General features: G+C 43.1%; 1 protein-coding gene across 1 annotated transcript in view; it reads left to right on the forward strand.

The window, feature by feature from the left end:
* Positions 1-15,000, forward strand: part of cdk17 (cyclin dependent kinase 17) — a gene marked incomplete at its 3' end in the record, with an annotated part of 53,885 nt that overhangs the window by 23,813 nt on the left and 15,072 nt on the right. The window contains 3 exon segments of the mRNA XM_071513051.1: positions 4,769-4,912; positions 7,771-7,788; positions 7,791-7,934. Coding sequence (XP_071369152.1) covers positions 4,786-4,912; positions 7,771-7,788; positions 7,791-7,934 — 289 coding nt within the window.

Consider the following 15,000-nt stretch of genomic DNA (forward strand, 5'->3'; position numbering starts at 1 on the left):
TCATGTGATATGTGTTTTCAGGCGTGTTAGTATGGGCTGAGATTATTTCTGAAACGCTCGTGTGGACGGAGATCGTTTTAGTGTGGATGTGGCCTCAGAGTGACGCCATACTTCTGGTTCCACAGAGAACCTTTCAGACCAGGAACCGTTTCTGGAAACTGCCAGACCTTATAATACTTCTGGGTGGAGCCTCGGGCAGTGTGTGTTTAAGCTGTTCAAGTTTAAGATGGGACATTACCTCCTCCACCCAGCGCTGTGAGATGGTGGCATAACTTTCTTCCAACTAAGGAGTATCAGACGTCTTGCCTAGGCTCCTTAGAACCGTGTGTGGTTCTTTGGGTTCTTCACTTTACCCTACTTTACTGTATCTACATATAGCACCTTTTAAAACCAAGGTTACAAAGTGCTTCACAATAAAAACTAAAGTAAAAGCATAAGATCACATATCACATCGACAAAAACAGAAAACCAGACACATATTTCAGAACACTTTACTAATAACTAGAAGGGCACGCAGACCTCCGCCAAGGTTCGTTTGCTTACTTGTTCGTGAGTCGGATCCGGATCCGCTCCAAAATTGAATGGGTTCTTCCTTGGCCCATGCTACACCTTTACACCGAGTTTCATGAAAATCGGGCCAGTAGTTTTTCCGTAATCCTGCTGACAAACAAACAAACAAACAAACGGCACAAAAAACAGCAGCCAAAATAGCAGCTTCAAGAGCCGCTGGAAGCAAGAGACTAAAAATAAGTCTTAAGACGTTTTTTTTTTTAAGAATGATCAGTGAGCCGGACCACCTGATATCAGGAGGAAGACTGTTCCATAGTTTCCCCCCTTCCATCTCTGGTTCTTTGTGGAACCAGACATGGAAGAAATGGTCTCTCTGAAGAACCATTTTTCGGTTCCAGTTCACATCTTTATTTCTCTGTGTTTCTTAGTGTTGGAAGTATAATGAGTTCAGTTTATTTTGTGTTCAGACACAAAACCAAACTGACTCTGAGTCAGATTTCACTCAACACACTGCGACTGTGTGGGTGGTTTTCAACTGCCAGTGATCGTGTGTGTGTGTGTGTGTGTGTGTGTCTGCACCGCTGTATGTAAGTGTGTGTGTGTGTGTGTGTGTGTGTGTGATTATTAGCCTGGTAATTAGGCCTCGTCGTCTGCCGTCTCTCTCTCTCTCTCTCTCTCCCCCGCTTGCCCTTTTGAAGTGTCTTCCTCCTCCTCTGGACTACCCACAATGCACTTGGAGACACCCAGGAGGGCAGAGGAAGTGACTGGCGGGGTGGGGAGGGAGGGGTGTGTGTGTAACTGGTTTGGGGGTTCGGGGAGCGGGAATGTGGGTCAAGATGTGTGTGTGATGATGAAAGAGAGAGAGAGAGAGAGAGAGACGCTCTGTTCTCCCTCTGTGTCTCTCTGTCGCTGGATCGCTTTCCATCATGAATTCCCAGCACACATCGTTCACACAGGCCAGATGCTACACACACACACACACACACACACACACACACACACACACACACACACACACGTCACATGAGTGTCTCTTTGTTTTGGTGTGCTGCAGAGATAATACCCGTCTCTGTTACACTCCTCTGTACGGAGACAAAGAGCGCTTATCTCTCGTACAGTGTGTGTGTGTGTGTGTGTGTGTGTGTGTGTGAGAGAGAGAGAGAGAGAGAGAGAGTGTGTGTGTGTGTGTGTGTGTTTATACAAAGCAGAGAGTCACTTCTTATTTGCGTTTCGAGTTTTATGAGCTGAAATTTCAGGCTTGTTAGCTGCAATTTTCTCTCCCTTTTTTTTTCCATCGCTGTGTGTGTGTGTGTGTGTGTGTGTGTGTGTGTGTGTGTGTGTCTTTAGCACTTGTGTAGGGGAGGTGTGTCATGCAGGCCTATGGTGGCCTTATCACCATACAGATCTGATGACACACGCACACACACACACACACACACACACACACACACACACCACGATCTGGGAGAGAAATATGAGAAGAGTGTAAAACAAACCTCTGTGTGTGTGTATGTGTGTGTGTGTGTGTGTGTATGTGTGTATGTGTGTATGTGTGTGTGTGTGTGTGTGTGTATTTTTTTCCTGCTTCACATTTACCGGGGGGGGGGCGGGTTCGAACCACCGACCTCCAGGTCACAAGTCACTGAGTTTTTCACCGAGTTCAGAGGAAGTTCAACTGGAAGGTGTATATCATATAATAATAAGTAACTTTATGTATATAGAAATTTATAAAGGAACTAAAAATATTACTTGCAAAAAGCATAGAAAAATCAAATCTAAAAAATAATAATAAATCAACTTATTCGTAAAGCATTATATTTATCCCACTGCTATAATTGGAGGGCAGTTTGTGTGTTTGTGTGTCCCACCATGGAGGAGAGGAGAGGAGGAGACAAGGAGAGGAGAGGAGAGAGGAGAGAGGAGAGGAGACAAGGAGAGAGGAGAGGAGACAAGGAGAGAGGAGAGGAGACAAGGAGAAGAGGAGAGGAGAGAGGAGAGGAGACAAGGAGAGGAGAGGAGAGAGGAGAGAGGAGAGGAGACAAGGAGAGAGGAGAGGAGACAAGGAGAAGAGGAGAGGAGAGAGGAGAGGAGACAAGGAGAGAGGAGAGGAGAGGAGGAAGTTATAAATTCTAGTTTATTGTATTTAAAAAGTTACAAAATGCAAAGTGCTTAACAGGCACTAAAAAGAAACTTAGCAGAGATACATGTAGAGGTGTTTCAGTGTATAGTATAGGACAGAATAAGATGGTTAAATGAATGTGTGTGTGTGTGTGTGTGTGTGTGTGTGTGTGTGTGTGTGTGTGTGGGACACGCCGGAAGCTGCTCGTTAACCCTCGTTAGTCTGGTTTGGTCTTAATGAAACAGAAGGACTGGAGGAGGATGACAGGGTGTTGATTTCACCGTGTGTGTGTGTGTGTACATGTAAGTGCACACACACACACGCCACGCAATGTCACCAATGAGGAATGACCAAGGTGTGTGTGCATGTGTGTGTGTGTGTGTACATGTAAGTGCACACACACACACACCACGCAATGTCACCAATGAGGAATGACCAAGGTGTGTGTGCATGTGTGTGTGCGCGTGTGTGTGTGTGTGTGTGTGTGTGTTCAGACAGGCAGATGGTGTCTCATGAGTATGCATGACCTTGAAGGAGAGAGAGAGAGAGAGACACAGACTGAAACAGAGAGAGAGAGAGGAGAGGGAGAGAGGGGGAGTGGCTATGAAAGCAACCTGATTTGCTCGAGTCCCAAGTCAAGTCCCAAGTCTAAATGTAGAACAACAGGTCAAGACCAAGTCAAGTCCATGTCATTAATGTCAAGTCTCAAGTCTAAATGTAGAACAGCAAGTCAAGTCAGAACAAATCAAGAGTCCAGTATCAATTTAATATCTTAAAGAAAACTAAATATCTAGGACTTTTCAATGCAATATGGTTTTAATAGGATAAAAACTTGGTAAGAGCATCATGAGTTTGATTTCTATAATCAGTTTCAACTTCAATAAATTCAATCATTCCATACAAATTCAGAAAACAGAATTTAAATTCAGTCGTCTGCTGGAACAAATCTCATCACTTTCAATCTAAGTCATTTACACAAACACAAGATCTCAAGTCAAGACTTTAGAAACCTTTTCAAGTCATCAGAGTACAAGTCAGAGTCAAGTCCCAAGTCACCAGAACCCAAGTCAAGTCAAGTCAAGACTTCTCTTCATGCATCAGGTCAAGTCTCAAGGGATTAAAACTGGGACTCGAGTCCAAGTCATGTGACTCGAGTCCCAGAGGGAAGCAGAGAGGGTAGATGGAGGGATGAGCTGCATCACAGGGGGTCAGTTTGTTTTCTGCTGTGGGTCAGGCGGGGCGGGCGGGGCGTTGCTGCGGTTTCCTCACTGCATTTCCTCCACAGACCCAACACACCCCTTCCTCCCCTGCACACAGGCCACCACACACACACACACACACACACACACACGGGGCGTTACCGCGGCAACACAATGAGCAGGGAAACCGGCCTAAGGGAGATTGAGCAAGGTGTTTCCTGTGACCTGAACGACTGCTGCGTCATCACACACACACACACACACACACACACACACACACACTATTCTGGAACCATACCTGTGTGTGTGTGTGTGTGTGTGTGTGTGTGTGTGTGTGTGTGTGTGTGTGTGTGTGTGTGTGTTTTCAGACACAGCCAAGACAGATTAAGCTCATCTATTGGCTGACCTGACTCCAATTAAGAGTTCATTCATTTTCTCCCTGTGTTGTAACTCTTGAGTGTGTGTTTGTGTGTTTGTGTGTTTGTGCGTGAACTGAAGACGGCGGTGTTCATGTCTGAAGGATTTATTCATGCTTAATTCATGCGTTATTCATGCTTAATTCATGCGTTATTCATGCTTAATTCATGTTTAATTCATGTGCTGTTCAGGCGTTTGCAGAGTGGATGAATATTGGATTAAAAGCAGCGTTAGTTTATTCATGAGCGGAGATATTTCTGACTGTTCAGGAGCTTCTGGAATCCCCCGCTGTGCTCCGAGATTTCCTCTAGGACACACACACACACACACACCACATACACACACACACACAACACACACACACACACACAGAATGTACCCATTTATGCAGTACAAACAACAAAACAACCCTCTCCATGTGGTGTGTGAGTTTATTTGTGTATCGGTCCATTAATGCTGAATACTGACCTCTCTCTCTCTGTGTGTGTGTGTGTGTGTGTGTGTGTGTGTGTGTGTCCTGCAGGCCTGCGCTGCCCTGCCATGGAGAAGATGAAGCGGATTAAGAGGCGTCTGTCTTTGACGCTGCGCTCCAGTCAAACCATCGATGAGTCTCTGTCTGAACTGGCTGAGCAGATGACCATCGAGGACGGAGGCACCAAGGACAACGGTCAGTGTGTGTGTGTGTGTGTGTGTGTGTGTGTGTGTGTGTGTGTCAGGATATCCACTGAATCTGACTGATTTAGTGTTTAGATAATGTCAGCTTGTTAGCTAGCTAACCATAGCATCTGGTCAGCTAACCATCACTGTCTTGTTGTTAACACATCTGATTAGCACACTAGCTAACGTAGCTAGTAGCAGCTAGCGTTAGCGTGTTCACATTAACATCAGTGTGTTTGCTGGCTAGTTAGCTAGCTAACAGTTTGTTCAGGTTAACTGAGCTGACTCTTCTCAAGCTACAACTCTTCATGTTTTGGAGTAGAGACTAGGGCTAAAGACAAGACAGTTTACTGTGTCACAGTAACCTACATTTGGAAACAAATCCACCTTATCACACTATTCACTTTTACTGAGAACGTTACTGAATGGATCTACAGCCACACCACAACAAGCTGACTCAGCTGCTCTCTGCTGACAGCTGCTTGGTGCAGATTTACACTTTATATCTTGTTTTTACCAGCTATTTGTATGTTTAATCCGTCTTAAATTCAATTTAGAGCTGCAACGATTAATCGATTAGTTGTCAACTATTAAATTAATCGCCAACTATTTTGATAATCGATTAATCGGTTTGAGTAATTTTTAAAGAAAAATCAGTCAAAATTCTCTGATTCCAGCTTCTTAAATGTGAATATTTTCTGGTTTCTTTACTCCTCTATGACAGTAAACTGAATATCTTTGGGTTGTGGACAAAACAAGACATTTGAGGACGTCATCTTGGGCTTTGGGAAACACTGATCCACATTTTTCACCGTTTTCTGACATTTCATAGACCAAACAACTAATCGATAAATCGAGAAAATAATCGACAGATTAATCGACAGTAAAAAAAAAATTAGTTGCAGCACTAATTCAATTCCAGGTAGCATCATAAAAGTCTTAAAGTCTTAACTTTATCTTTCTGAAAGTTCAGCTGCCCTGCTGTGTGTTTGGTTTATATTTTCTATGGATGTTAGTGTGATCGAGTCAGATAATCAGATATCTAGAGAGTCCAGTGAAGCACGGCGGCCTGCTGGTGGGACCGTCCCGTCACAGAAATGTCACGGGTTTGATTCCCACAACATATACAGCATGTGTCCATCAGCAGCCGTGTGTCCTGCTGAAGAGACACCAGCCTCCCACCTGCTCACACACTGCAGGCTGTTCTCCATCAGACCGTCTGCTTAGTGTCTGAAATGTCAGTGGATACATGGAGTTACACACACACACACACTCACACACACACACACACACACACACACACACACACACACACTGCTTTTATCATCCCAGCAGCTCTCAGTGACACTTAAGTTATGAAACAGTCAAGTTAACAGAGCCAGGCTGCTGATGGGCGAGAGAGCAAGAGACATATAGGTTAAAAAAAGAGAGAGAGAGAGAGTGTGTGTGTGTGTGTGTGTGTGTGTGTGTGTGTGTCGCAGCTGTAATGGACTGTCAGTGAGCCGCTCTCTGTCTACTTATGTAACAGGAGTAAGAGCAGGGATAGCCACTCAAACACACACACACACACACACTCACACTCTCACACACTCTCTCTCTCTCTCTCTCACACACACACTCTCACACACTCTCTCTCTCACACACACACACTCTCACACACTCTCAGGTAGCAGTGAAGCCTGCATAAATGAGAAGGTGGCAGATAGAGAGATCGAATGAACACACACACACACACACACACACACACACACACACACACACACCCTCCTGGACTCCTCTAGGTTATGTAACTTTGATTTTTCTGGTTTTGTTTTGTTTTGTTTTTTTCGTTACCGAGTCTCTCTGATGATCTGCTTGTTTGATGGACACGTGAAAATGATTGGCTGCCACCTTTGATTGACAGCCCCCAGAATTAAAATGACACACACACACACACACACACACACATCCATCCATCACATCACATTACATGCTGTTTTCCAGTTGAGGCGTTTAGCTGATGTTCCGGTCCAGACTTCAGTGAGAGAACCGGTTCCACTTTAGTCCCGGTTCCAAATTGCCCAATTCACCGAAATCAATAATCCACCACAGTAATGATTCCTCTTATTGATCATCAAGCGTTTTGACCAGCTGGATGCCTCTCCAGTAGCTGCACAACGACCTTCCAGTGTGCCGTCAATCTCAAACGATGATGTAATCTCCCTCCTGTCTGTAGAAACCAGGCTAAAAAAAATCATAAATTCATAACTCATTCATAAATTCGGTTGTCTCGAAAGGCTTACTTACAAAAAAGTCATATTTTTCATAAAATATGGGATCATTTCTTACATTTTTGTAATCAAGACCTGATATCCTAACTTCATAAATTTGACATTTACCAAGTGAGACTGTACACCCTTTTTACTTTTACTTTTTTTTTTTTTTTCTCTCAAATTGATATGCAGGCTATAAGTATGCATTTATGCATGTGGATATATGTGTATATGTATATAAGTAATTTATGTTCATTATTCATTATTATTATTATCATTTTGTAAACTATCATCATTGTTTTTATCTATACCGATGGCTCAGAGTTCATGGGGAGGGGGGGAAGGAAGTTGTTTCGAGGGAGACTTGAATGATGCGACCAACCCATTTTGGAAAAGTGATGTACCATGTTCAAAATCAATAAAGATATGTGATACAAAAAAAAAAAAATTTGGTTGTCTCTGCCGAATTCTGTCAGTGTGAACAGAGCCAATATGACAACGGGTGGGTGAACCGATCTGAACACAGCTGTGGTTGGTAGTAGATTGGTGATGCCTCTTCAGAAGGCCGTGTCCTGACATGTTTGTGTTGTTGTTGTTGTTGTTGTTGTTGTTTCAGAGCCGATCGTGAGGAACGGCCGCCCCCCACCTCCCACAGCATGCACTCCTTCCTGCACCAGTACGCCGGCTCCTTCAAGAAGCCGCCGCTCCGCCGGCCGCACAGCGTCATCGGCGGCACCCTGGGGTCCTTCATGGCCATGCCCCGCAACGGCAGCCGCCTGGGTGAGACACACACACACACACACACACACACACACACACACACACACACAAAGAAACATATATACATCCAGATACACATAAGTAGACTGTACATGCACATGAATATGCAAAGTAATGCCACCACCATCCAGTGGCCATATGGATCTCTCTCTGTCACACACACACACACACACACACACACACACACACACACACACACACACACACACACACACAGAAGGAAATGAGCAGTGGGAGAGCAGATGGCGACCGGGAACAAACAGGAAGTGTGTCACAGCTCTGAGATTTCCGTCCTCTTTCCTCACGTTCGCCAACACACCACTGCCAGAGTGACACATCTCACCTCTCAGCTCTATCTTTGACTCTCTGGACTGTGTCATTTCCACGAGGCGGGCTCCCTCCTCTCCCTCCTCTCCCTCAGCGGGCCTGGTGTCACCCGAGGGTGGCGGCCGGAGGGATTCAGTCAAACGTGACGCATTTTCATGTTGGAACCGATTCGGAAACGCGGCATTCAGCGTTTTTTTCTGTCCTGAGGTCTGGACACAGAAAACTTAAAGGTCCATCTGGTGTAAAGCAGGACTCCCCTTGCCTCTGTGATGATAAAGGAGTTGGATGGTCTATCTAAACATGGTGAAAGTATCAAAACTAAATCCACACAATCCATATTAGTGCAGCGAGCCTCTAAACGAGCCGTTTGGACTTCCGTAACTTTGTGACGTCACAAAGGTTCGCTCATTATCATTTTTGTAAGAAATAATAGACTAACAAAGTGTTTTTTTCAAAGCGGTTGAGCGGTTGTCATTGTTTATTACCGGAGAGTTTTCCCTACCTGTAGCCACCGGGCCGCGGCGTCTCACGTTTCACTCTGGAAACGGTTAGCCGATCGGAACGGAGGGGTCGTTAATATTAATGAGCCTTAAAGACACGGAGACAGAAACGGCCTGTTCTTGGTAAGGCTCAGAGAGATGCTGGAAAATGAACGTGGAGAAATGGATTGAGAGTGTTTTTGGTTCATGACACCACACACACAGCTTTGAATGGACAGAAAGACACAGAATAAAACTCTGGAAAGTGGAGAATACTATTTTCCATGTGAAATAATGTATTTGCAGCCTCTGGGCTTCTTTGAATATTTAATCAGGTGTATATATAGCCTGAGAAGGGAAATTAAAAATCATAATTTGAAAGGATATGTGGAAACTTTATTGATCCCTGTGGGGAAATCGGCTCATTGCCGAAACAAAATGGATAGAAAGTACAACAGGGGGAAAACAGGAAATAGAATGTAAGCACAAAATAGAATATAAAATAAACAATAAAAGCAGTAAAAACAATAAAACCTAAAAAGACAGTGGGCAGTATGGGAGAGATTATGGATGTTTTTTATGCTCATGTGCAATTAGACAGTAATTCAGTGCAGTTGTTGATTTCAGAATTGGAAGAAGTGCAGATAGAGATTTAGTTATTTCATTTCCCTTCTCTCTGAACAAAGTGTTTTGAGAGTTTTTTTTTATTGTGTTCATTCGATATTTTATGTTTAAGTAATAAACATTAACGGCTGCTGTTGCTTTATTGATTTCAGAGCCTGTGTGATTAGAAACAGTTGAATATATTGGACAGAAGGCAGAGCCGATGCCTCAGTGGAAACACTGGTAACACTTTAGATTAGGGGAAACATTAACTATTAAGAAGTTGCTTATTAACATGCATATTAGTACTTATTGATGACTTATTAGCACCTTCGTATTCTACAAGTATAGACCATTAACTCTGGGGCTGTGGCCGGAACGGATCACTATTCCCTCATGTGTATTTCCCTATATAGCTCTGCTATATAGTGCACTAATTAGCGGTAAATCACACATGATTAATGAGTGAATTCAGACACTTAATTCATCATCGTTCATCATCAACCTGCGTCTGCTTTCACCAGTCACATAAACAAATGTTTCAGCTCACATTTGACAAGTTACCAATATTCCTTCAAAGTCACATATGAGTCACTAGCTGACATTAAACAGAAAAAAATATTCACAGACGTTCCCATCTAGGCGTTTTCAGACCTTATGTCGGTGAATAAATATTCTTTGCATCAGAGTTGTGTTCGGCTTCTTCTTTCTGTTTATTTTCACACAGTCAGCACTTCACTGATCCAGCTGTGAGGTTTCCTTCAGGTTTTGGATTCTCACTAGCTGATATTAACAAAAAACACCTGACAATAAGCTCTGTACCGTATAACCTGCAGCTAGAGAGAAATACCTTCCTGAACAACAGACCGCAATGTTAATGTTAGCGTTAACCAGCTCAAATTAGCATAACAAAACGTGCATTTATAATTAGTTATGAATTGGCAGTTAAAAGAAAACATCTTTAGAACAGCTTGACGTCTTTTTGGTACCAAAAAAAGTTTATTTACTTGTATTAGTAAACGAGGTTTGGTGAAGAAGAGGATGCATCATTATAAAACCACAGAAGGGTGACAGCTTGGTTGCTTGGTAACGGCCAGGTGATGACAGACTCGCAATGCATTTTGGTACTTTCACCGTTTTAGTGACCAGGCTTGTTCACTAGATAATACAGTGCATTGTGGGAAATATGTAGCGCCCTCAAAATCATTCCGCAATATCATTTTGCGATTCGGACACTTACAAAAAATGTCTGACGTACGTATTAGTGCCATAAAACACAGAGACTGATCCATTCCTGCCACAGCCTGGGTTTTCCCTCAGCAGCCTCCTCATTAGAGCTGATAGCACTCAGTAAGGAAGTTGTTGTACATGAACTGGAGTCTTAGTCTGCTTTGCACTAAGCTCTAATGAGGAAGCTGCTGAGGGAAAACCCAGAGTTAACGGTCTATACTTGTAGAATACAATAGGTGCAGGATAAGGTGCTAATAATGACTAATAATGAACCAATACACTAATTAACAGTTAACTAATGTGTCTGGTAATCATTTACTAATGGTGTTCATGTTAACTAAGGTATTCATTTATACATTATTTAATAGTCATCTTTATAAACTATTAAATAATGTATAAATTAATACCTTAGTTAACATGAACACCATTAGTAAATTCACTGTTACGTAAGGGTTAGTTAATGCTTATTAAGCATTAACTAACCCTTAATTAATGAACCCTTATTGTAAAGCGTTACCATCATTTGTCATTCAATGGAAAAATGTTTATGTTATTTCTTCTTTCTGAAAACCGGTGCTGGGTTGAAGTTTTACTGTTTGTTCTTGCTCTGCTTTTTTAACTCAACTCAACTCTACTTTATTTATATAGCACCTTTCATACAAGCATGCAACCCAAAGTGCTTCACATAGCAAAATTACAACGATAAAATGTTAAAAGAAAAGTCAATAAAATAAACACCAGGGATAAAAGTAAAAACCAATAATTATAACTTAAAAACTAAAGCTATAACATTACTCCAAATTCACATTCATTTACATGATGTGTCATCGTTAGAGAGTCCGTCTAAAACGCATCGTATCAGTAAGCGATCGGACCGGTGATCAGCTGATCACACGGTTACTGAATCAGTAAATCAGAGTCGACCCCAAAAACCCTGATTGGTGTTTCTCTAAGCTGATGTTTGCAGAGTTTTTGGTGCAGTGAGGGAAGCCTTAGCATCGACCCTGGCCTAGATAGAGAGCCTTGGATGAGAAAGCAGGACAGTTATATGGGACACATGGACGTCCAACTGCACCGAGCTTAACAGAAAAGCTGCTGAAGACGATAGAAAGAAAGAAAGGAGTGACAAACGGGGAGAGAAGAAGAGCGTGTAACGAGGTGCGAACTCTCAGAAGTGAGGAAGAAAGCTTTGCAGGGGAGGTGAGTTCAGATAAAGGAGGGATGCGTAGAGATGAGAGGGAAAGAAAGATGACAAAAAGCACAGAGAGAGAGAAAGAAAACTGCGAGGGGTTTGCTGCGACGAGAGGAAGAAGAAGTGGGGCAGGGGAGAAGATGAAGGAAAGGATGTAAAAGAGGGGGAAGAAAAGAGGGAGGGGGGGAACCGGAAGAGAACTTCTGGAGGTTTTCGAAGTCGGATAGGAAGAGGTGAAGGAGAAGGAAAGAAAAATCGGAAGAGGAAGAGACTTTTGGGAGGTTTTTGGAGCGAGGAGGAAGAGAGGGAGAAGAGATAGGAGGAGGAGATAAAGGAGAAGAAGAAAGAGGGACAAGGAAAGGTGTGGAGAAGTGAAAAGGAAAGAAAGGGAGTGAAGATTTTTTTGCAAGAGACGGTGAAAGAGACGGAAGAGAAAACGTGGGATAGAAGTGGGTTGGGGGGAGGGAAGTGTAGAAGCGAGAAAGAGAGAGAAACGAGAAGAGGGAAAGTTTCATGAGGTTTTTCGAAGAGAGGAAGTGGGACAAGAGAGATGAACGAGAGAGACGCGCAAAAGCGATATAAGAGGAGAGGTTTTAAAAGAGAGAGAGACAAGAAGGAGAGATACGTAGACGCGATGGGGAAGAAAAGAGGGAGGAGAGAAGTTTTTGCAGAGAGGGAAAGAGATGGAGAAAACGGGATAGAAGGAGGTAAAGGGAGGGAAGTATAGAAGTGAAAGGGAAAGAACGAGGGAGAGAAATGAGAAGAGAGAGACGGGTTTTTGAAGAGAAGAAGAAGAAGTGGGGGCAAGAAAGATGCGAAACGCAGAAGCGATAGAGAAGAGGTTTTAAAAGAAAGAGACAAGAAGGAGAGATACGTAGAAGTGAGGAGGGAGGAGAAGAGGCAGTGAAAAGTTTCTGCAAGGTTTTCATAAAGAGGGAAAGAGACGGAGAGAAGAAGATAGAAGGAGGAGGTAAAGGGAGGGAAGTGTAGAAGCGAAAGGGAAAGAACGAGGGAGAGAAACAAGAAGAGAGACGGGTTTTTGAAGAGAAGAAGAAGAAGAAGTGGGAGCAAGAAAGACAAGTTCAAGAAAAGAAGAATGGGAAAGGAGAATAGGAGGTGTAAGGAAAGATATGTAGAAGCGACAGGGAAGGAAAGAAGTAGAGAAATGGGAAAAGAAACAGATCTTTGGGAGGTTTTTGGAAAGAAGAAGAAGAGAGGGAGTCGAGTTGGGATAGGAAGAGGTAAAAAAACAAACAGATGAGTACAAGCGATGGGGAAGGAAAGAGAGAGAGAAATGGGAAGAGAAAGAAATCTTTGCAAGGTTTTTGATGAGAGAGAGGGGGGAAGAGAGAAAGACGAGTCGGGGGTCAGGAGGAGGTAAAAGGAAGGAGGGAGGGAGGGAGGGATGTGCGAAAGGGAAAGAAAGAGGGAGAGAAATGGGAAGAGAGACGGGTTTTTGAGGAGAAGAAGAAGTGGGGGCAAGAAAGACGAATGAGAAATGCGATGAGAAGGAAATAGAGAGATCTTTGGGGGTTTTCAAAGAGAGAGAGAGACAAGTTGGAAAGAGGGAGGAGGTAAAGGAGAGAGCAGTGATGAGGAAGAAAAGAGGGAGGAAAACAGGAAGAGAAAAATGCTTTTGTGAGGCAGAGGGAAGAGGGAAGGAAAGAAGAAGTAGAGGAATGGGAAAAGAAATAGATCTTTGCGAGGTTTTTGGAGAGAGAGAGAGAGAGAGGGGAAGAGAGAAAGACGAGTCGGGGTCAGGAGGAGGTAAAAGGAGGGAGGGAGGGATGTGCGAAAGGGAAAGAAAGGGGGAGAGAAATGGGAAGAGAAAGAAAAAAGTGAGGTTCTCGAAGACGGGAAGAAGCGGGAGAGGTGTGGAGAAGCGAAAGGGAAAGAAAGAGGGAGAGTGAAGATGTTTTGCAAGAGAGGGTGAAAGAGACGGAGAAAAAACGTGGGATAGAAGTGGGTTGGGGGGGAGGGAAGTGTAGAACCGAAAGGGAGAGAGAAACGAGAAGAGGGAAAGTTTCGTGAGGTTTTTCAAAGAGAGGAAGTGGGACAAGAGAGATGAGAGAGAGAGACGTGCAAAAGCGATAGAAGAAGAGAGGTTTTAAAAGAGAAAGAGACAAGGAGGAGAGATACGTAGACGTGATGGGGAAGAAAAGAGGGAGGAGAAAAGTTTTTACAGAGAGGGAAAGAGAGAAAACAGGATAGAAGGACTGGAATGCAGGACTTCTACAAGTAAAAGTCCTGCATTCAAAATCTTACTTAAGTAAAAGTACATAAGTATTGGCAGCAAAATGTACTTAGAGTATCAAAGTAAACGTACTCATTATGCAAACTGTCCCCATTTAGAGAATTATATTTTTCATAAATTATTGGAATATTAATACTGATTTATTGACATACATGTACATGTAAGCAGCATTTTAAAGTTGTCAACGTGAAGCTAATCTTAACAATTTAGCTATACTTTTGTGTAGTCTAATCTATAACAATGCTATTTTATAGTTATTTTATAAAGATGATCAAATGTTTTAAATATAAAATATTGATCTGAAAAGTAACTAGTACCTATAGCTGTGAGATAAATGTAATGGAGTAAAAAGTACAATATTTCCCTCTGAAATGTAGTGGAGTACAAGTACAAAGTAGCATAAAATGGAAATACTCAAGTAAAGTACAAGTACCTCAAAATTGTACTTAAGTACAGTACTTGAGTAAATGTACTTAGTTACTTTCCACCACTGCCGTCACCCTTCTCTTCTTCTTCTGCACATCTCTTCTTTACCTCCTCCTCTTCCATCTCTTCTCCCTCGGGTTTCTTTTTCCTCCCTTTTTCTGCCTCCTTTTTCCTAGATTAACTCACCTACCCCTTCCTTCTCCTTCCTCCTCTTCCTCTCTCTCTCTACAAAAACTCTTTTCTTCTTTTCTCCCCCTCTCTTCTTCTCTGCATCCTTCCTTTCCCTCCTTCATATTCCGCCTTGTCCTCTTCTCTCTCTCTCTCTCTCTCTCCATCTCTTTTCTTCCGGTGTTCCCCTCTTCTGCTCTGTCATGTTTGATGACAGACTGCAGCTCTGAAGGTGTTGACGCACTGATGACAGAGGGAAACGGCTCCAACACGGCTACTCGTTAACTCTGTGTGTGTGTGTGTGTGTGTGTGTGTGTGTGTGTGTGTGTGTGTGTGTGTGTGTGTGTGTGGTTTATTCATCAGTGTATTTTGCCCCCCCCCCCCCCT

Source organism: Centroberyx affinis, unplaced genomic scaffold (genome assembly GCF_046629955.1).
Source record: "Centroberyx affinis isolate AG114_WGS23_722 - 3 ecotype Tasmania unplaced genomic scaffold, CSIRO-AGI_Caff_v1 ptg006730l_1, whole genome shotgun sequence".
NCBI lineage: Eukaryota > Metazoa > Chordata > Actinopteri > Beryciformes > Berycidae > Centroberyx > Centroberyx affinis.